Source organism: Coloeus monedula, assembly GCF_965178545.1.
Source record: "Coloeus monedula genome assembly, chromosome: 5".
NCBI lineage: Eukaryota > Metazoa > Chordata > Aves > Passeriformes > Corvidae > Coloeus > Coloeus monedula.
Window position 1 is genome coordinate 4,206,722 of NC_138785.1, and position 24,219 is coordinate 4,230,940.

The 24,219-nt window shown below is 41.2% G+C and overlaps 1 protein-coding gene across 1 annotated transcript in view; it reads right to left on the reverse strand.

Annotated features, from left to right (window-relative positions):
- The window catches only part of TNIP3 (TNFAIP3 interacting protein 3), a gene marked incomplete at its 5' end in the record, with an annotated part of 55,586 nt that overhangs the window by 21,298 nt on the left and 10,069 nt on the right, over positions 1-24,219 (reverse strand). The window contains 3 exon segments of the mRNA XM_082281274.1: positions 4,784-4,916; positions 6,415-6,534; positions 12,000-12,085. Coding sequence (XP_082137400.1) covers positions 4,784-4,916; positions 6,415-6,534; positions 12,000-12,085 — 339 coding nt within the window.

The following is a 24,219-nucleotide window of genomic DNA, read 5'->3' on the forward strand; positions in this document are numbered from 1 at the left end:
GTCTCTGGTTCACAATGTGTGACTAAGCAACTCCTCTTTCGCAAGACACAAACCCCAATTTGGAAGAAAGCTACTATTTTATAATATTTGCATATGAAATATATCCTGCTACCCTGAGATTCTTTTTATTTTTCTCCTGGTTCATGGAGCAGCTGGAACTGTGGTATATCAAGAGAAAAATTATAAAACAAAGGTTCTTTTAATGAAGATGTTTCAGATTCTACATAGGAATCATCCTACCCATCAAGAATCAGAAGAATTTAATCTGTACCTATATCAAAACTAGTCTTTGAGCAATTTCAGCATTGAAGACTATAAACTTGTGCAAAGAGTCTAAAGCACCAGCACTGAGCATCAGATCCATAAAAATAAAATCACAAACCTTCCACATTGCACATCTGCTCTCGAGGACTCTGTCTCTCCAGCCCAGACCCTGTCCATTCCCCAGCTCCCACTCTCACCAGTCTCATCCCCACTCCAGCAGCACCTCAGCTGTGGGAGAAAGCTCAGGTTGAACAGCTGTATTTTATGGTCTGGCCTGCAAAGGTAAAGCAGCCCCATTTTCTGGTTTCCCCACAAGAGCACGCTGGGATGTGGTTGAGTGAGGGGCAGAGTGGTCCCCGCAGTGGGGTCAGAAGAGCAAACCCAGCGCACAGCCCTACTCATGAATCACAGCTCCCACTTGAAAGACATTAATGCTCGAATTACTTTGAAGAGAGGATGAGGCTGAGACCTTGGTTGATACTGTAAGCTGGGTCACAACAGCTTCCTGGAGAGCTGAGTAGTTTCCTGGAAAGCTATCCAGACATGAGGACACCAAGTCCTTTGTTGGTGATTTCTTCATGACTGCATTAATGACAACTGAAAGTGAATGATTTTATATAAAATTTGACAGAATAGAACTAAGACTAAAGTACTTTTCAGTGCCTGTCTCATCCAGCTTAGCATTCACATGGATAACTGGTTGCCATGTAAGAACAGACTGGAGAGAGAGAAGTATGTCTGGAATCTGTATGAACAGAAGAAATGCCAGTGAGTAGGGAACAAAAACTGAAGCTCTTCAGAGGTGGTGGGATTCTTCCAGCAAAAACTGGGAGATGTTAAAGCAAAATCATTGCCTGTCTCTGTGAAAACAGGCAATAGCAGTGAAAACCAAGATAAGGAGATGACAACATTCATTTTCATTGATACTGCAGAGATAAAGACACTACATTTGTTCATATTTACTGCTATATAATTAAGAAAAACTTAGTTGTACAACATCACTTCAGAAACCTGAGATATACAGAAATGCTTAACAGAAGGACTCTTGGAGAACTATCAGGCTTCAGAATTCAAAAAACCCCCAAAATATTTTAAAGCATTTATACTTGGTTTGAAGCTATTGAACCAAATACACAGTTTTAAATTGCTTGGAAAATTCCAGTTGACAACCAGACTGTAAATGCAGTCACAAACCTAAAAATCTGCCAGGTACAGAAAAAGCTTTCCAGGAAGCAAATGGCAGGATCTGCTGCCCCTCACACTCCCTAACTCCCAAGTGGCAGCATACAACAGCTTAGAAGCCTTTTCTTGATTTCTATTTTATTTCCATGATATTCTGTAATTTCTACTAGTAGCAGCTTTGAGGGTTTTTTTTTTAAATGCCCTGTTTAAAAATGTGAAGTATTTTAGTTTGTATTCTAGGAAGACCTGAGCTTTCTGAGCATAAAAGCCTTTTAGGCATCTTTGGGAAGCTTGCAGTGGGAGAAAAATCAAAGCCTTGGAGCTTTGGCCGGTGCTGAATACCCTCTCAAGCCTAGGCATCATGAGAAGATAGAAGTTCTCATCTTCAAAGTGCTGGATCTTAATTCTGGGAACAATGGTATTACAAAACGTCACTCATAATTTCAGATAATGAAAACCATTTCTCACTTCTGAAAATTGTCTGCTCAGTAACTGCAGTGAAACCATTAAAAGGCTTGATGCAAGCAAATGTGAGGCTTTCCTTGATGATAACAAAATGGTGCAAAACGACAAAGTAATCTTTTTCTGTTCTCTTCCTAGCTGATCATGGAACTACTGTCAGATTTGTTGGGGATATTTTTTTTTAATTTATTTTTATTTATTGTTCAGTTGCAGACTTGTAGAAGCTAGATTAACTCTGAGGTTACTTGGGTTAAAATTCGGTGGCTTTTGGGAAGCAGTCACTTTGCTTATGTTTCAGTTGAGGTTTGGTTTTGGCTTTATTGCTGAAGCTGTTGTTATGCCAGCAGTGCTTGCCACAACATCCATTGTGACTCCCTTTCCCATTCTGAGGCATGTGGTGAAGTGGTAAAAAATGAGAGATTTTAGCTGAAGAATAAAATTGGCTCTTGAACCAGAAGAAGAATCTGCCTCTTCCTGCCTCAACCTGGCCCCCGGGCCTCACCAGAGAGGTGTGCTAGAAAGGGATTTTCCCTTCGGTAAGTGTGTCAGCCTCAGCCTTTTGTGCTGCTCAGTTACATGCTCCCTCTGACAGAAAAATAGGTGCAGATACAAATTTGTGTCTTAATACGTGGGAACCGGGAAAAATTAGAGCAAGAAGCTGTTTCAGAGTAAATCAAACATAGCACAGGCTCCTGCTTCAGGATTTCCTTTATCCACTAACTATAAGGGCATGGCCTCCCAAGTACCTAAGCATTTGCAAGCTCAGGCCTGATGATGAAAATCCAAGTTTCATGTGAAAATAACTGGATGACAATTTGTAAATCTAAAAAGTGCGAATCTATTCCCTTTCCTGGAATGATGAATACAGCATCAGGACAAGCTGCAATTAAAGGAGTCATAGTCTGAAGGATGTGCTGAGAATGAGCTCATTCTGCAGACCTACATTTTCTCGCTCTCAAATATTTGCATTTAAAACCACATTAACATCATAAATTTTTATGGAAAAAAAATCCTGGCAAAAAGGGGAATTTGTTTACAGACATGTACAGATTAGTCTTGAAAGCAATTTAAGGGCAAATGGAAATGCCATTCTCCAGAGTGCAATGTGTACTCTTCACTCCAGAAAAAAAGTTACAGAATGAAAATGACCTGCTAGCTGTCACAAATAACTTCCTGGTGAATGATTGACATTACAGGGAAGGGTACACTTTTGTTTCATTATTAACTTTTTCCTAACTCTTAAATATATAATTTGCCCCTCATTTTAAGTCCAAATCAGCCTAATTTGACAAACCGATATTTTCTGCTGGGAGGGGGGGTTGGGGGCCGGAGGATTAATAGTATTTCATAATCTTCACAACGTCTACTAGGTGTTAAAAATATGACCTCCTTTCCCAAAACACACAATTCAAGACATGTACTCCTTGCCCCTTACACCAAGGTTGTTGAAGCTCATCAGAACTGTCAAGCTGTCACTCACTTGAAGCTCAGCTCAATAACCAGCCAAGTGAAAAGTTGCTTGACTTAAAAGTATAAAGAAAAAATAGCCAGCATGTGTCTAGTGCAGAAGTATCATAAACTGTCCCTCTTTAAGCTCTGAAAAACCACACACACCTTTCACAGGCAAGAAGTGCTATAAATGCAAAGAGCATAAAAGCATGACAGATTAAATACTGCCATGGTATCCTGTGCGAAGCACTGCAGCACCCCACAGAAAGGGTCCAGGTAAGCACATCCTTTTTCTTTCCTCCCCACATCCCCCAAATCCTCTCCTATGTCTCCTTCTGCTGGAGGGAGGCTAACATGTGCAACCAGGTGTTTCCATGGATCATTTGTGGCTTGTAATTTCAAAGCTTGGTTCTGCACTGACTTCTGCTTCACCATGCTTATTTCTCCCCTGCCTCCGGGAATCCCCATCCCTGCCTGTGGCTTCTCTCTCACCGTTTCTAATCCCACTGGTCTGACCCTGGGGTGCCTCCTTGGGCTTAGGCTCAGCTTCATGCCCCGAGGTCATGAGTCATTCTGGAGATGGCGGTTTACATGTGAAAGGAGCTGTGTGTAATTTTGGATTTTGTAGAAGAGAGTCATCTCCCTTTTACCTCCTCAGAAATTTCCTGCCACGGGGTGCAGCCTTCAGAGTTTTCCTTTCCCTATCCTGCGCTGGAGTGACACAGGTAAGTAAGTGTATCATCCCTTGCAGGTGGATGTCATTCATGGTTTAATCACTCCTCTCATCAACACCCCTCCCTCCTCCTGTTCCCAGTTTGTGGAAAACACAGAAATTCCTTCTATTCTCGCTATTTCAGGGGAGAGGAGTGAAACTGAGAGGGAAACCCAGAACAAGTTTCTGTCAGGCTTGTTAACCACTGCTTCACTGCAGGCAAAGACAACCGCCTTAGCAGGTGGCTTACAATTTTCTGTTTGTAATACCACAGAAGTGTGGGTTTGAATCATCATCATTTTCCTTCTGCTCTCTTCCTATTCATCTAAAAGCCTGACACTTCCACAGGTCTTTGTGTCCCACACCTCTGCTCATTCCCTGTTAAATCAGAACTACCAAATGCATCAAAAATGACAGTTTTGGGGGTTACATAGTTCTGAGGATTTGTTATCCAAAAGGCACATCTGGCCACAGAGTTTGACTTAGGATAATCAGTGGATAATTAGCTGACCTTTTAAAGCACTATGAAATGTACCTTCACAGTAACTCTTCCTCATAACAGAAAGTAGCTATATCAGGAAAAAAAGAAGTGTAGCAAGTTCATTGCATCATTTCAGAAATCCTAAAGTTTCATGCATAGTCAAGTCCCCCAGAGAACATGCCCTGAACGTTCTTTCCTGGCAGATAAACATTGCAACAGCACACTGCGATTACCTTAAGGGAACACGAAGTTCTCTGAGGGCTCAGCCTCTCTTGGGCAAGAGGTTTGGGGTCCTCACACGACTTGTAAGTGTTGCTCTTCCCTATCAGGTTCCTTATTTCAACATCCAGCTCTTTACTTTCACACCTGCTTAGGAAGAAAAAGCAATGTTAAACTTTACACAGAACTCGAGGCTCTCTTCTGAGTGTGAGAGCACAGAGATGGTCCTGCACCAGCCTCCTGCTCCCTTCCTTCCTGGTAACACAAGCAGAGAGTACCAGAGCAGTGACACACAGTCTCTAAGTGGTCTGTGGCAGAAACTCATTTAAAATACTGACACAAGCAGTCTTTATGAATTCTACTGCATTTCTTCTACAAAATCCAAATTGACCCTTTTGGGGATTACATGAAGACTGCCATGTGCCCTCAATTTCACCCACCCACACGAGTTTTAAATTCAACTTCAGCAAAAATGCAATCAGAATAGTTGAATAGGTTTAGATTTGCAAAACTAGGTGCTCAGTCGACAGTGTCTTTTGATGGCACTTTTTGTTTACTCTAACACTTTGTAACAGAAACCTGACATGCATTTTCAATTTTTTCTTCCTTAGAGGTTCCTTTTAAAAACATTTGTATCTTGTAAAAATTGGTCTGTTGTGAACATTTAAAATTATATTTGTTCGGTGGGAAAATTCCTTTCTTTCACTCTGCTAAGGACATACAGGACTTAGGTGCACATAAGGTCTTGCTCCAAATTGAGAGAACTAACTAGCAACTAGGGCTGACTCACTTGATACACTCTAATGGTGCAATGTGACTTTCAGATAATTAACTGAGGCAAAATTAACACAACACCCTAAATCTTCTAGATCAACCCAAGTTATCAAGGAAGATTCATCTCTTTTGTAAGCTTAGACTTTTATTGCCTAATTAGCTTAAACCAACTCTAAATATAAGTAATGCATGACCAGAAAGCAAACTGCAAGCTTCAAAAGTATCACCAGCCTATTATTGCAAGATTAATTATTTATTTAGGCAGAAAATACACAATTCTTTCTTTAAACCACCAGAAAAATTGAAAGCAGTAGGAGTTTATCAATTATACTCCCTGAAGTTTAGACAGGCAATCCTCAGGGATTGCACTGCAGGTTCTGAGGAAACTCTTGAAGCAAAATTGATAAAATTACTCAATAAACAAACCCATCCATCTTAATTATAAGAGTAAATAAGTGTGGTGAATTTCATGCTGATAGAAGGATTCATTTAATGCTCCACATTTAAAACACAGAGACTCTTAACAGAAATGTATTTTCACTAAGCGTGGATACAAAATCATTTCCAAGAGGAAATAAAATACCAACAGTAGCAAATAAGGACTAGTAAAATACTAGAGGTTTTTTTTTTTTTTTAACTTGCTGCTGGTAGTTGGACAAGCTCTAATTTCATGGCCATGAGGATTAAAAGCAAGACCTTCCCAAGGCACATTTTCATGAACTCCACAGTGGTGCAGGAGGCTGCAGCTGCTCTGAGGGCTGCTGCCAGTTTCCAAAGCCTCAGCTGTGCGTGGGTGGCAGGTGAGCCCCAGCAGCAGCACGGGCACCACGTGGCTGCTCACGGAGAAAACTGCAGAAGGAAAGCAACGAACCTTGTGAGAGAAATCCAGCCCTTCTCTGTCTGGCTAAATGTTGCAAAATCCTGGATAAGCCAGGGCAAGTGGCACCTTTTCTTCAGCAATTCTGTGCTGAGGTTCCCGAACCTCAGGCAGCTGGCAGAGCAAGCACTCTGCACCCACAAGTGCACTTCCCTGGAAAACAGCACCTTCAGCCCATTTGGACTGCAGTTCCTGATGCTGAGACAGCTTTGTGTAACAGAGGTGCACATACCCTGTGCAGAGCCCTCACTGCTTCTGAGGCTGCTCAGAACTAAAAAGCCACAGCACGGAAGCAGCCACTCGCTGCTGCAATTTACCACCCCCAGCTGCCAGCACAACCCACCCCCCAGCTCAGTCAAAGTAGCCAGTGCTTCTTAAACTCTTTTAAGCCAAAAAAAGCAGTTTAGCCTAAGAAAAAAATACTCAGAATAAAGAAGTCTAGGTGCAGCCCTGGGGAGAGTAAAAGATGAGCAGCAATCTGGTAGGAGTGCAGCAGCAAGTGTTTAGGCAGGCTGCACTCAGCTCTGCTGCTGGTTCAGCCACAGCAAGTGGAGATGTGCGACCACAACCTCCTGAGGTCAGAGCATGAACCAAGCTGAGAAATACCCCATCAACATGGGGGGGTTGGCTTTTAATATTTCTTTTCAGCCAGGAAGTGTTCATTCCTCTGCTCTGCTCCTCACAGTTTGATGTTGTAGCTGTAAATAATTCACCTCTGGCTGCTCCTACTCTCGTCTCTCTGTGTTCTTCTTTCTGAACTTACCTGGGCAAGAGCAGGACCCAGCTGTGCCTGGGTAAAAGAAACAGAACTACAAAAGGCTCAGATCCCTACAAACCAATTTCTGCTTTGTAATATCCACGTGTTTGAAGATTATCATGAAAATCAAAAAACTACTTCATTTTTAGACTGTGAAACTGTTACTGCATTTATCTGCATTTTATTATCAGCCACTTTGATAATCAGGAGGAAACATTTATGGTGAGGTAGAACATTAATCATATCTGGTGTGTAGATCTGATTTAGAATCTGGACTTTCAGAGCCCAGAGATGCTCTGAGTGCTTGAATACATCAGGGGACTCATGATTAAGAGCTACTCCAGACCAAGACAAGCTGACTAACAGAGCTTCCCCTGGACAGCTCTAGAGGGCACACAGCATTCAGATTCTGCACAAAACAGTTTTCAAAACTGCTGTTGGTTTACTGGAGTTCACAGGTACACCTCTGTACCATTAAAACTTTTCAGAAAATATTAAAAGCATTTTTCTGCGGTCATACAAGACAAAGTATATATCCCATGTGCTAAAGCTTTCTAAAGTATACAAAGATACACAAACTGTACATAGCAAGCTGTGATTACTTCAGGAGACAAAAAAAAGATTAGAATGTTAACTTTTTTTTGTAAACTTTGAGCTAGTTGCAAAATTTCCTTTTTTTTTTCTAAATTAAGACATTTGACATGGAAACAGAAGGTACAGATGTAATGAAGGAAGCTGGTCTCCCAGCAAAAGTTTTAACAGCTTACAGGGAAAGAAAAGAGCCCAACCTTCCTTACAATTTCCATGTCATATCTGAAAAGCCATGTCCCTCAAGAATAAGAAATTAGGTCTGTGCCCTTTGGTGAGCAAGTTGCCATATCCATGCTGAACTTCACTGTGCACCCTACTAAAGGTGTTTTCATTTCTCCCACATTGTTCAACTTGCTGTCTTTAAAATGGTTTTCACTTCTTGCTCCGTGGTCCATCTTTGCACCATTTCAGTTTCTAGGCTCCACTGGCCTATTATTAATTATTGGTATTATTTATAATAGTATAATGCTCCAAATAATAATGATTTTTTTTTATAAATGGTTGCATACTTTTTACAGCAATTCTTTTTTTAAGCTGACAGCCAGACCATGATCAGCCCCATACTTTGGCCTTGAGTACCATGGATTGAGGGCTGAGAAATAAAAGTTTCTCAAATAAGCAGGTACAAGCTCCATAAGAGTCCCAGTTTTGCATCTCTTGGCTCTCCCTGTTTTTCACTAGAAACTGGCATTATTCCTTACTTGGCAACAATGGACATACCTACAACGTGTCCCAAGGCATTTATTGCACAATATTAATACCAAAGCCATATAATTCTATTTGAAATATTAATTTCAAGGGTGGTGTGCTCTTGTGATTGGTGAAAGCACAAATACACACCATAAACAATTGTGAAAAAAGGCTTTAAACCAGGATTTACAGCCAGACGCCAACACCATGGAGTCATATTTTGATGGGAAATGAATTCCAGAGTCTAATGGTAAAACACGTGCTTCCTCCCCTTGGGTGGGCATTTGGGATGTAGGATTCTTGCTTGGCTAAGCCTAGGGAGTAAATTCATGGAAAGAAAGAAATTTCTGCATTTGAATTATGGAGAATGAACTGGTCAGATAAAAATGTGGCAAATTTCGAGACAAATTGTTTCAGCTAATATTTCCCCTATTTAAGATAACAGACTTCATTTCAGAAAATGGCCTGTAGAACAAGGGGGAGAATCAGACTGAATTACAGAATCTTTAACCTAACTTGTACTAGTGATGCCATGATGATTTTTTGCCTTTTCTTTTATACCCCTGTTATACCTTTTTAGTGCTTTTTGCCTACATTCTTGGACTTGTTTGTTCAGCTAGGAGACAAAACATTTTAGAAGCTTCGTAGCTAGGGATCAGTGTGCCCCAGACCCCAAGGTCCTCTCCAGAACACATTCTGTAAACCAAGATAGAACCATCCAGGGGAAGGTTCCTTGGGGAGGAGGGGCTCATTCAAGCCTCTCACTGGGGAATTTTTGATAGATATGCTAATTAGTAAAACCTATAATGTTATACCAGATCTTTTGTGGGTGTGCATTGCGGGGTGCATTTCAGTGCATTCGACCTGAACGTGTGCACCTAAGGATCCTTAAAATAAATACAGAGGTAAAATCCCTTTTTCCCTTCTAACCATGTTTGACTCTTGATTTTAAAACCAGGAAAAGGCATAACTAGAAATAGACTTAAAATAGGAATAAAATTGGATATAATTATTTTAAATGACAGTTTATCTATAGAACAAGTCTATTCTCTTATGTTCCATGTGATTTTACAGAACTTTTGCTCTCTTTTAATTCAGTTTTGTAAAATTCTTAGATTTTCTTCATGCAAATACATTGGGATTTTTATATTAAAATCTTCTCCAGTTAAGACAAAGTAATAACAAAGAATTTCCAGTCCAATAAGCAATAGGAAGGATAAAATTTTGCCAAGAAGACAAAAAGACTTTTGTTACAGAAAACAAGTTTTGCAGCCCCATAAGCTCTTAGAAGTTGAACAGACTCTGAGCTGATAGAGAATAGTTAAAATGTGGTGCAGCTCCCTAAGGACCAATGGTGCAATTCCAGTACTCAACACTCCACTCAAAGTTTAGGCTTGGGAATTTGAACCAGAACTCTTGAAACTGAGCTCCACTCGTTCCATGTTCCACCTCACATGTACCACCATAAAAAAATAGTTTATTGGGCATAAAGCATACTGTGCTGGGACAAACACAGAAAGAACACCTGCCTTTGATGATTATGAGAATATACTTAAAAAGAGAGTTTAGGGGGGAAAAAAAAAGGCAACACAGTATTTCAAATTATTTCTAGCTTAATTTTTTAACCTGAGTTTCACCCCCAAAAATTTATCCAGTATTTCAAGAGCATAGCTGGAAAGCCAGCCAAGCAGCAGCTGAGAATACCTGGAAGAATTGCACTGTCTTCAGAGTGAGATGTCCCACAGCTCAGTGCAAGATTAGGAATAATCTCACCCCGGTGCCAAGAAGAGCACTCCACAAAGTGTATGATAGGGGTTAAAATATGCACTGTGACCATAGCAGGGAAACCACTTTAAACTTTCCCTCAAATCTGATGTAGCCAAAACATCTGCCTCTCACCCCATAAACGTCCCTACACTTCTGTTCCCTTTACGACAAAGGAATGGGGCTTTTAAGGCACATTTAATAGCCAGCAGCTGTTGGGCTGTCAAATGCCACATCTGGAGAAGCTGTGTGCTGTTAATGTGAGCAGAAACAATTATTCTTTAATACTTTTGCTTAATTTTAAGAATTACACAAATGACAACAAAAGAGGGGCATGTTCTTAATGGAAACACATCTGGTTTCTCTGAAAATAAGCCAAAAGGGCCCAGTGATTAAGTGAAGCTGCACCTATAATCCATCCCAGGTCAGTGAAGAGAAGGAAAGCTACTGATACACAGGCACACCGTGTCCCTCAGTGTTTATTCCCCACAGGAAATTTGCAACGTGCAAGAAGACCATGGCTGTTGGTTTGCTCTAAATGATGTTACTTATCACACAGTGCTGTTCCCTCTGTGCCTCGGTGTTCCTGTCCTTTGGGACTGGGTTTCCATGCAGCTGCCTCACTCCTGTACCCTGTACAGCTTGTACATCAGGAAAAGAGTATCATTCCCCTTTCACATGGATCTTCTGCCTAATTATACTACCAAGACATTGAATGTCTTCCTGATGGACAGCATTTGGGCTGCGTTCAAACCTCAGGAAAAGCCAATTAAATTATTTCCACCAACTTTCTCAGGCTTCAAATGAACCGTGAGTGAGCTGCAGACAACTGTCTCCCTGGAAAGGCAGCAAGTGGGGCACTGTCACCCAGACTCAGCTCCCAGGCCTCACGTAGCTGCGTGTGGATCACTAGTGGAAAGGGAATTGATTTTTGCTGTGAAAATCAATCAGCTGGAAAGCTTGGCCAAGCAGAACCACCAAGCAGCACATGAGCAGATGAATTCCCCCACTGAAAGGCACACATGCAGAAAGCTGTGGGGAGGTGGTAGTAAAGTGTTGAAAGAACTGAAAGCTAAGAGTTAAAAGGACAAGAAGGGAGACAAATCTAGATGTTTTCAAGTGCTCACTCTTTTTCTGTGAAGATCAATGTCTAGAAAAGCTTGTGCCCCCTTCAGGGCACTTTCCTGGCCTCAGTTTGTGCCTTTTCAGACTGGTGTCCCTCCCACAGCCCCTTCTGGACTGGCTGCTTGCCCTACAGATTCAGCTGGAGCCCCACAAGTCTTTTCACATCTTACATGTGCTTGCTCCTCTGGAAAGCTGTGACTCTGATGCAGTGCAATTGCACAGCTGACATTTTTAACTGGTACTTGACACCACTGCTCTCTTTTCCAATCGGGCATCACCACAAACAGCCCATTCTGCCTCCTGCTTCAGCCTGGGCCAGGATGGGGATGCTTCAGCAATGCCTTGCTGAGCTGGGCTCACAGCTGGGCTGAACCTTTGGAGGAAAACAAGCCCATGATTCATTTGAGTTCATGTGTCCTACACAGAGCTGAGGTATTTTCAGTGATCTACTAACAGCACAAGCAGGACAGACAGATGAAAACCATTTGGAAATGCAGCCAGGAAGCGTAACATACAGTAGCTGACAGGGGACAACCAGCTCTTTAAGTCAGGCCAGCTCCTTGCCTGTGGTGGCTGCCAGGCAGCCTCAGCTGAAAGGCAGAGGACACTCACTGTACTATATTTAATTCTCTCAGTATTATCAAGTCAATACCTTTCCATCTCAACACACGGATGGGGGCACAGCTCCATGCAGTCCCCCTCATCTCTCTTCTTCATTTTGAACTCCTCACAGTGAATCTGTTAGGAACAGGGAAGAAAAAAATAAAAGAGCTTTGAAGGGGAAGTAAAAAATCAACAACTGAAGAAAAAGTTAAGCATCCAATTACAATCAGAACAGGTAACAGTGCCTTACATTTCATTTTATTCTTCATAAGCTACAAATGGTTGACAAGGAAGCCAGGAATCTACTTCCTCCTTCCCAGCACCATCCTCTAGTAAGTCCACCACTGTGTCAGGGACAGTTCTGCAAGGACAGCAGCAACAACAATCGCTGGCTGCAGTGACAAAAATCTACCCAAGTAACAAAGCTGCCAGCAGTTGCAGGAACATTGGAAGGGTTGCAAAAGGGACTTTTATTAATCATCCAAAAAGAATCAATTATCTTTCATACTCTAAAACTCAAGCATGTCCTCACATTGTCCAAAAAATTCCTATGATTCGTGGAAGTGCCTAGTAAAACTACTGCTCCAAAATTAAGAGAATTTGAGTAATGACTCTGATCTAAGTCACTTGGAGAGAAAAGGAGCCATATGTAAGTTATTGAGCACAAGCATGTTGTTCAAGCGTTCTACAAGCTCCTAACAAGCTTCCCTCTGGTCAGGCAAGTTACTCTCCAGCACTGCATTTCCAAAGAGAAGGGAGAGAAATAAAAAAAAACCCAAACCAACCTCCCAGAGAAAAGGGCTGTTACAGGGTAACAGTAAGCAGTCCACATTAAGATAATCCCTTAAACCTGGAGGTTTTTTGATTATAACTCCAAACATGAAAAAAGCAAGCACCGCCTCTCCATCTCAAGTGGGAGAAGAGATTGTACAAAGAGTGAGCCAACATCACCTCATCCCGAGGAGCCATTCTGCTCCTTTGCTGCAGGCTGGAGGCAGCCCTGGGCATGTTTCCTCAGACACCTCTAGTTCATCAGAAGCCTTATTCTTCTCTTTAGATCAAACAATATCATTGTGATAGTTGCTAGAACTGAAAATTGACAGGTTTCCTAAGACCTATCTTAAGGACAGCAAGGTGACAACTGAAATGAAGTGGGGAGCCATCCAGAGCTAAACCTGCTATTTATAAGCAAGTAAGTTTTCAATTACAAGTCATTCTATTTATTGGTAACATCAACTTAATGTGAAACCACAGCTGAACATTTTATAGAAACCATGCTGTTTCATCTATGTGCAGGGCAGAAATTTAAAATGAAAGGTTGCCAGCAGAAGATCTGAGGTGTTTGGCATCCCTCCCCCTTCTAAGTTTCAATTCCTGCAGGCATTTCACACGTTCTAAATGCATCTGGTAATCACTAATTACAAGGATCCTATTAAGAAAAAAAAAGTCAATTCAGTTCCATGTGCAACTTGATTCCAGCTTGTCTGAGTTTTATGAGTGTCTGTTTAATCATAACAAAATCACATTGAAGTATGGAAAGCTGCATTCGATTGATTTCAATGGGAGCTGCAGACACTGGGGACTAATGAGGATTAAGCCTTATTATGGAGTGCCTAAACTTGGCCTGCAGGTGTCTAACTTAAAAATATCAAATTTGAAAATTATTGACCTGGAATGAACACTCTCTACCACCACTGAACCAACAAAAGAATAATGCAAAATGACTAAAGGAAATCAGAATGAAAAAAAAACCCCAAGCTGACCCAGAACACCACGGAATTCAGACTGCTACTCCAGCTCTAATTTGTCCCACTGAGCTTTGACTTTTCACCAGTTTCAGGTGTATTTGCCAAGCTGGGCACAGCATTGCAGCCCACATTAAAGAGATGCAGGTTAAATGTAACTGAAAATACGACACCCATGTCAGTAAGAGTCATGTAAGAAGCAAAAAACATTCTAAAAAACGGGAAAGGAAAAAAGCAGTGAAGAATGAACAAAAATATATTTATTTAGTTATTAGATGTGTTCTTCCCTGGTTCTGCAGAGTGAACCGGATTTAGGAGCCCTGCTGGGGAGCTCCCTGGGGCTGCATCGTGGCTGCTCCGGGTTTTCCATGTCCCTACTCTGCCAAGCCAGGGAAACAGAAAAAGCTGCTCAAGCTGACAAGTCCCACATCCCTGCATGGCCCAGCTGCACACCCAGGCAGCATAAACATGCAGTTCTCCAGAAGCCCTACTGCTCACACTGCTGGGGTGGGGGACGTTGTGCAGGTCTCCTGACTCTTAGTCATATGCAGATTTTGCAGCTAAAATCTAAATCTCCACTTGTGAACCTGAACGAAAGAGATGCGACCCAGTTGTTGTGCCCCGTGCAAGTGTTTGTTATTAGAACAACCAGAAGTTTTTACAACCATAATATGCAATGTAACGCTGTAGGTTTTTATTAGATCTGGCAGACTGAAGCCAAGATGGATAAAATTCAGCTACTTCAAAGAATTAAGGCTCTGTAAAAGAGGGGGTTGTAATGGTCATGTAAAAGATTGCTCAGAACTACATAAATTTTCTGCTTTCTGTCAAGGCTTTTAAGAACAGGAACACCCTGAAGTAAAACAGAATCAGTTCTGCTCACAGATTTATGGGGTTTTGCAGTAATTGAAAGTGTTTGTTAAAAAGTGTGCAGAATTTCCTTGGTGCTCACCCACCAAATTTATCAGGTTTCCAAGCTCTAAGTATTTCCTAGATACACCCAGAATAGGTGAAAAAGGCACTTTTTCTGGCTGGAGTATTAATTTGCATTAAAAACATATTTCCCACACAGAAAAAACACATTTGAAGAGAAAAAAAATACATTGTTCAAGAAAGACAATGAGACTCACTAATTCTAATGAAATCTTAACTGTAAAATTGATTACAACCAGAGAGGCACTCATCACACTAGTGTTTCAAAATGCTTTCCAAAATGCTTTTCACAAACATTCTTCTTGTACATGTTAAATCCTGCACTGCTCTTGCCCCGTTCTCTTTTTGTTTCTTCAAGTCTAGCTCTAGCTTAAAAGCATCTGATGTTCCCAAACCTTTGGTCATTGCCCCCAAACCTGTTCAGTAATTCATTTGTATTTCATTTGTACCAAAGCAATATTTTGTGAGAATGCAATGTAAAATGAATGCCAGAGATGAGCCACACTGAAATATGCAGAAAAAGGGAAAGGAGATTTTTGGTTTCATATTGATCCAGCAGACAGAACAGAAAACAAACAATATGCCAAATAAATTAAAGTACATGCTAGCAAATCACACATAAGGAATAAACCCATTCATAAGTTACCTTTCCAGGAATTCACAACAGAAAAATGTGTAAGATGCAGGGCCTGTGACAGCCAGGCTGAGTAAACCTACCTCATTTAAGCATTACCCATGTTGCAAAAGAGCTCCAAAACAAAGTGGAACAAACACCATCGTCAATGCTGTTGATAAACAAGCCAGCAGGTTACACTATTTGTGCGTGGCTGTCGTGTAGGAGGAGTGGGATGGAGAAATGCGTTATTACAGTAAATGTGATCAAAATGGAAGAACAACCGGAGAAAGAAAAGAGCATTTGATGAAAGAGAGCCTAAGTGACACTCACTGAAACTAATATAAAACAGGAATAAAGCCTTCAAGACTTTTTTGGCCTGAAGAAATCAAACATAGAACATTTCGGGCGTCTCCCCCTACCTACATATTCTCAGGTTTGGTTCGCAGAGTAGCACTTGAACCAGGCATTGCACTGCATGTCTGTCTGCCCTTTGCTGAAAATGCAGCTTCAGACACAAAAATGCTGCCTAGAAAAAGCCACAAACACAGCAAGATCTGCCAGTTATCTCCTCTCCCTGTTACTTCCTGATAAAATGCTGAAACTTCAATTTAAGACAGTTTTTAACCAAAATTTTAAATCTGAAGCTTGATTTTACCCCAAAATAAAAAGTAGATAGTTTCCTCAGTTCTGCCTTGCCTACTTTAGTTTGGACAAAATGAAACTGGTACCTGCCCTGTGTGATGCAGGAAGATTTAATGCTAAATACTTTAAACTGGTCTCAATATTAAGTACAATTCTCCTTGATTAAGGTAACAGCAGATTTTGGGCAGCAATCCCCCCCCAAAGAACTTAACTCCCAGATGCCCTCCCATGGAGCTGTGATATCCACAACTTGATAAACAGTCTGGTCTACGAGTGCTGGTCCCCCACACTGGGTGTGTCAAAATGCTCCTCTTGACACACACAAATTAGTGTCAGTGGTGAGTGCAAAACACTGCTTTAAACTACAGGGCTTTATTCAAAATCAATACAACACATTTTTTTTGAATTGAAACTGAGACAAAAGCAATTTACAGACATGTTTGTCCCTTCGCCAATCAGAAATTTCTAAACATCTTTGGATTGAAGATCTCGAGAACATCTGAAAGTGAGGAAGTGATTCTCCAATGAGTATAAATCCCTTCTTCAGGTAGAAATCAGTGGCACAAACGTCACCAAAAAGCCACCACAGTCGTGCTCAGGCTTGCACACATTTTACATTTGGGCTTACCATGTCAGCCACTCCACACAGGCACCTGCACGAGTGAGTTTAAAGCACAGAAACTCTTCTGAAAGGCCACAAAACACGAGCTCAGTGCCAAAAATATCACGACCGCACTTCCAACATGCAAAAAAGTCACATAAGAAGTGACCAGAGGAAGTTGCAAATATCATCTCACCAAGCCATCAAAGTCACATACAGCCTATGTCAAAACACCCTCAGTACCTCTCTTGTTAAAAATGAGACCCCTCATTTTAAACACAATTAGAAGAAAACTGTTCTTCATGGGCAAATGTTCAGTTCAGCTAAAGACAATTAGTGTACACAGGTCTGGGTGCAAAGTTCACAATACTTTGAGCCCACTTAGTGTACACAATCTCTGTGGAAGCAAATTGTTAAAAGAATACAAATTAATTTTTTTAGAAGTATAAAATACATTGATAAAATAAAGCTCTCAACAATTAATATATTTTCAATGTTATTTTCTCATTATCTGTGTCCAGCTTTAACTAGCTCAACAAATTATTTGGAGGTGGGCAAGATGGGAAGAAAGTACTCAGTTATTTGTTAAATGTCAATTGCAAATTATGCAGTAAAAAAAAAGGTTCTTTATTATTATTCACTGCCAAAGCATGGATAAGAAGCTTTCCAAAAGATAAAATACAGAAGTGAAAAGGAAAAATGCTGCAGGATAAAAGCAAGATTAATAACTATGATATTCATTGATAGTGCCCAAAATGGGTTGCTTTTGCTGAACCATTTTTAATGGAGATGCCACTGCAGTGAAACTGTGATGTTGTGACAGGAAAGGACAAAACTTTCTCGTACAACCCAAACCAAGAGATAAAAGTTAAGATATATCAAATCCATGACTCTGGAACTAAGTCTCTGCAGTATAAGGAGGTAGAATATAAGAAAGTAACAGAAAGGAGATTGCTCCAAGTACAGGGGCCACGAGGCCGTGAAAAAAGGCACACGCAGACCTAGCTGCAAAAAGCTGTGCGCCTAAAAGAAGGGAAATTTAACAGCAAGAAGACAAGAAGGCTTGATTTAGAAGAGGAATGCAGCTCTGTTCTATGCAAGATTTGTTCCCTCCGAACATGCTTCAAAATCCCAGAACAACAACAACCACCAAAAAAAAAAAAAAAAAAAAAAAAAAAAAAAAAAAAAAAGAAAGAAGAGCCCATAGAAAGGTAGGAACTATCCAACCAGCCAGTTGCAAAAAAATCACTGGCATTGCTTGGCTGGCAGGAACACCAATCCCAAACAACTCAGAAGCATATGCTGCTTTCCACACATTCCAGCACTCCCACACTTCTGGAAAAATGGTACCGCTGCTGCCAGAAATTCAGACTGCGCCAGCAGCATATCACAGTGTCCTGAGGCTCTAGAAGCAAGCCAAGGGAAAATGAGAACTTTTGCTTCATTTTAGGAGGGAGGTAGAGCAGTCTAGAGCTCTTACAGCTGCCCCAACACAAACAGGAATGTGCCCTCTGGCAGCAAACAACATAGGCCCTGGAAAAAGGAGGTTGTAACACCGCAGCTTCAGGTATTCCTTACTCAAGGGTAGAATGAATCAAAACTTCTTCTGAGGTGCAGCTTTAATGCCAATTTACAGCCAGAAGGCAAGCAAAAGATCCCCTACCCAATTCTCAAGTGCTGTGTGGACTACAGAAAATAATTTGTAGCAGATGTCCTAATGACAGAACTATCTAAGGGAATCCTGTGCCTGCTCCAGGCAGTCAGTTGCGCAGGGAACATCCCAAACTCCACAGAACAGATGAGAATTCCAAAGTTCTCAGCAGAAAGCTTATCCAAACAGAGGGATTTTGGTCAAATCCAGTACAGGTGCACTGGATCTTTGCATCACTAGATTTACCCCAAAATAACTGTTTAATTTAGTTAGTGCTCTATATGGCAAAAATCCTTTACTATTGCTGTACTCTTCACTGTCCAACTTCATGCCAGGAAAGCAAATAAAAGAACATTCCTACAGTTGTTCTATACAGACAGTATGAAGAAATTAAAAAGCCATTTAGGAAAAAAAGAAAAAACCTTTAAAATATAGGGTTTTGGATTTGAGGTCTTTTTGGTAGATGAGAAGGGAAAACAGGTACATGACTTCACTCTGAGGCTAGGAAGAGACCCACTAGTAGAAATTTCCAATGAATGCAGATGTTACTCACCATATTTAGGGAAGGTGTCCGTCTCTGTACTGCCAGGTTAGGACATCCCAGCCTCAAATAAAGGCTCTCTGAATCAAATGAGAACTAAGTGGTTTGGAGGCAAAAGTGTATCTGTGTATATATATCTCAAGGTTTAACCTACACTCCAGGCTTAGGGAAACCCCTTTCTTAAAGTCATGCTACCACTGAGAGCACATTCATCTCTCTCAAACAAACAGCCCACACAGAACTACTTGAAAGCACTGCTTATAAGAGACCACAGAGGATTCCCTCTCATTCTTCAGATTAGCATGGAACAGTGACACAACGCTTTGCCCACGCACCAGCAAGAGCTGCTCTGTGGGAAAAGTGGTGGTCTAGCATGGTGGAAAAGCTGCATCAACTCAAATTGAACAGAACACAAATATCAATCTAGAAGCAGAATAATTTACTGTAAGGGGCAAATAGGTCAGGGAGCCATTTCTAGGAATGCATTTTAATTAGAAGTTATTCTAAAGGTTTCCCTTACAGAATCAGTGCTCGGTTTGACCAGTTACAGTCCCCTCATCAGCAGTGACATTCAGCTCTGCACCGACCAGAGAAACCACCCTATTATATCTGATTTTCATTCTGAGGAAGAGAGTACATAGAGGTGAAGGCTGCAGAAATGTCTCCCCTTCACCAGACAAGAAGTGATGCAGCATTTTCAAGAATCTACTATTCATTTCAGGCTATAGCCCACTGCACACAGGGGTTGATTGATCAAGTTTCACAGATGATAAAAATTAACATTATCATGCTGTCACCTAAAAGTGAAAGATTCACGATAGGTAAGCTCAGAAAAACACTCATCTCTAAGTCTGATGGTTGTATCGGTTTCAGTTTTGATGACAACAAAACCTGTGCAGCTCTGCACCAAGGACTAAAAACCCTGCTGAGATTTTTAGGAGATTGCTGTTGTAACACTCATGATCTAACTGCCCTGAGAGCATTCCCATGCTCCTAGCAGAAATATGTCAGCTGCTCAGGAGAGCAGGATGGATCATTTTTTGTCAGAGCATTTACACTCAGCTTCTCACATGCACACAGACAGCAGTCATTTGCCAATTCATGTTCAATTCACTGCAGGTTTGTTCAAACAAAACTATTCTGGAGACATTTGCAATTACAACAGAGGAAACAATAGGTCAGAATCAGGATGTGGGAAACCAAGGTCCAGTTCTTTCCCCTGCCTTTCCCTGAAGGGAGTTTAACTGTGTTTGTACCTCCTGCATAAATGTTTTAACTGCTGGAGATGCAGGGTGATTTCTCCAGTCTTTTGCAATAACAGTGTTCCACTACAGATGAAGAATTTGCTGTCACTTTCTCAGACAAAATGTTAATGACTTCAGCTTGATGGTTTGCACATTTACCAACAAGAGTTCAGATTTACTGGCTGCCTGCTTAAAATAAATTAAAAAAAAAAAAAAAAAAGTAACAGCACCCCAACATCTTCCACTTCTCAGAACAGCGTCCTGTACAGTCAGCTCCACATCAGTCACTTTTTCTTACCCTGATCTCTTGCTTCATTCTATATAAGCATTTAGAAAAAGCTGAACAGCCTCAACAGGGGACATTTGAAAGCAACCCACCAGCAAGGGCTCAGTAGCAAAGCGCTGGAGCAGTGTCTTGGGAGGTGAGTGACACATACTCAAACCCAAGCAGCAAAAGAAATCAAAGCCAAGAGCATCCTCTGAGGGGAAATGCTTTTCCCACTGGATAACTGAATAAGAAGGGAACAGCATTAAATATTACTCAGCAATGCATTCATGCAGAATACAGCGAATTTAGCCTTCTATGGTTTTGGCTTTCACTGCACTCAAACAGCTTTCAGCTTGACCAACATGCTTAATTGCAATGGGACTGGAAAGAGTTCAAGGCGTGGTTGGCATTTTGTCATCATGTGTCAGCTCAACAATGATGGGGCTTACTTAAAACTCTGCATGTGTGCTGCTCCTGGGTTTATTATCCATCACCTGTTCCACAGAACCACTGTGGTTTCTGCCAGGGAGGCCAGGAATAGCCACTTTTCTCCTCATGCAGGACACGGCAAAGCCAGGACTGTTAAGACTTTAAGATCAGGTGCCTTCCATGAGTTACGAGAAGTGACCAAAGACAACTGATTTTGGTAAGCATTCCCTGAATAAAAGGCAAAACACAAATATTTTAACTGGAGTCCTTTTGAGCCTGGACATTTCCTGTTCTGCTGGGCTACTTCAAGCACCAGCCATGCCCAAGGCAGGAACAGGCAGGGATGTGATGCTCTACCCGTGCAGAAGAGGTTAACAGGGCACAGCATCCTTCCTGCTTCCAGAGAAGAGGAGGTGACAACATGGGCCCTTCCTTTCCCTTCAGGGAGAGGGCTTCACAGCCCTCCTGACTCAAACAATTAGAGGGTTTTCCTTTTTAACTCCTGTAAACACTGGTGATATGAAAGTATTGACATTTTCAGCACAGCACAGCAGGCACATCAAAGTGTTTTGTAGAAGCAGAGAAAAGCAGACAATGGAAAAATTGAAGGGGGAACCCTCTCTTTTAACCTCCAGTGGAAAATTGTGGGGGTACAGCAGAAATCACCTTTTTACCTGACTTTCCCACTGCCCCCATTCAGAATAAAACTCCTTTGGCTACACCACACATAACTGAATAATAAAAAATTCATTGCTTCTTATGCATAACCAAACCACTTATCTAGAAAAGGACCAGGTTGGATGGTTGCCATTCAAATTATTTTATTGTCCACTGAAGAACTGCTTGTTTAGGGGCTTTCCATGGGGGAAAAGAAGGAAATGAGTTAGAGAAAATTTAATATAATGCAAAGACAACAGCTTAAAGTACCAGATCCTTGGTGACTTGTAAAAGGCTTAATTGCCATGTAAGTATTATTCAGGAGAGAAAAGACCACTACAAAGAAGAAAGAGGACTGGGGGGGAAAAAGGCAATTTCAAAAGTACTCAAAACACTTTGGGACTCCAGTATTCTGGAGAGGCAGCTTAAGACAGATTTGCTGTCCAGAAATGTTCTGAGATTTGGCTTGAAGTTGACACTTTGATACCACACTTGGGGCATTAGGAGTTTGTTCTGCTGAAACAAGGCAGCCTGCTGTTCTCCACACAAGTCTTACTCCCTGGCTGTCTGCAGCTGTCCTCCTCTCTCTCTGGTGCACGAACGAGAACTGCTCCCACACACTCAGGGTTTTCTCAAGCTAAAATACTCTCTTCTGCTTCACTCACAAGTAGGTTGGCTGCTCTTTTTTAGTTCTATATGCTTAAACAGGTTCACATGCCCCAGATCAAGAAGCAGCAGTGAGACAGCCAGTCCCAGCTGTCAGGTTTTTGAGGTGAACTAAACACTTAAAGGTGAGGTTACCTCTTATCCACACTTCATACACTATTAAAATATATTTTTGTGCTCACAGAAGTGACTTTCTGAGGGAGGTAGATGCTGCTGCCCAGCTCTACCCTAAATTTTAGTGAACTGCTTTGATTTTAGTTTGGACTAAAACAGCTTTTGCTTGAGATGTATTAAAAGTCAAGGCACTTCCCACCCATTTTGTTCCTGCTTGCTGTGTGGCTTTACTGCTTAGCTGTGAACGGAAGACCACCCACAACAAATTCTCCCTTCCTTATGGAAAAATTGGAAATGCCACAGCTCCTTTATGAGGTCTTAGATGGTGATTCTATGAATTCTTTTCTTTTACTCAAATATATTATGCTATTTCACTGGATTTTCCTGAAGATGTTCATGAATTTGATAGAATATCAAGTATGAAAACAGGCTTTACATCAGGCCAGCAGCAGGCTCCAGCAGAACATCCCTTCCATCACATTTGTCAATCCCACAAACTTTAAGCATGCAGCTTAGTGTCAGGGAGGTTTGACTACCAATCTTTTTTTCTTGGGAATAAGGCCACCTTGTTCTCCAGCTGGTTGCCCACCCACTGGTCTCTACCACTACATTTTTTACTGAAATACTTCACTGTTTATATTCTAGTCCAAGATGGAATTAAACCTAATTTTAAGCAGTGCGTAAATCCACCAAGAAAGCATTTTCTCATTCTGCACCAACTTCAGAGAGGTTTCTTTCCTATCCATACACACTTTCACCTGCCTGCCAATTAACAAGAGAGAAAAGTCAACCCTGAAGCTATACTAAATTTACTACTGTCTAGGTCAACAAAATCTTAAAGCAACATTTAGTGGTTTGACAGAAAAGTGACCTTTTCCTCATAGAGACATGGTATTTTTGCAGGAAGCAAAGCATTTTCACCCAGATTCAGGGACTGCCAAAACCTGCAAGTTGCAGACACTTTCCTGCCTTTTGCTATTTCTTGGCTGGGCTGCAAAAATAAAATCAGACACAGAGCTCAGAGGACTTAGAATTTTCTCAACAAGCTGATCTACCACAAAACTAAGTTTCCCTGGTCTCTGATTTTCATCTCAGCAGCAAGGAGTGCAGTGAGCTGTGTTCACCCAGAAGAGTGGATACCTCCACAGAAAGGGCTAAGGATAGAATAAGGTGATACACAACAGCTGCATGAGTCTGGGTTAAAAGTGAAAGGAAAAAGGAAGCAAAGTAAGAAAAGGAAGAAAGAAAGTAATTCTTATGTACCCAGTGAGAGGTGGTGTTTGCCATCAGTACAGGTGGCTGGATAGAGCAAGATGCCTCCACCTGGGCTTGCAGCTGACCAAGGACAAAGAGAAGCAAAGGTATTTCACAGGAGGTATCCTGGTTGTTGGTGGACAGGAGGAAAGGCACTTTGGAGGACAGGAAGATGGTGAGAGGTGACACATCTACATTTCAGATGAGAACTGTACTCTTTCCCAGCTTCTCTGGAGGATCTGATGACCTTTCCACAACCACCAGCATTCATCACAACACTGAAGCAGAAGTTGTTTGCCCCACTTTCCCCATGCAGCACATGAATCTAATTTTCCCTTTTTGCGAAATCATGAGTAGTATCTGCTTACAACTCCCCAATATTGTTGTCCAAGTGTGTGGTAAAGCTAATAACCACACTAGAGAGAGCTCTCTGGCTGTCAGGAGCCAGATCCAAATATTCCTAAGGCAGCTCTCCATCACAAAAGCATGCAGACACACACACACACAAATCTATAAATGCAAACACTCCTATATATCCCACAAGCAAACTGCCTTAGAGCTGTTTCCTGTTACCAAAAGAAAGGACTGTAAAAATGAAGGAACTCCTGATCTTAGGCTGCTCTTTCCACCTCATATGACCTTAATTTTATGGAAACTGTACCCTTGTGTTATTTAGATTTTACTCATAAAACATAGACAGAGGCAGTATATAGGCATTGGGGAACAATCAAGAAAAATGTAAAACTTCTCTGAACAGTAAAGAAAAAAGTTGCTAAAATGATTAATTTTTATAAATTATGTAAGGAAAAGCCATTTGCTGTAGTGGAAATAAGGTATTTTTTTATTTTCTGTTTTCTTTTAAAAAGAAAAAGAAGGAAAAAACCAAAGTTCTTGGAGCACTAAAATGC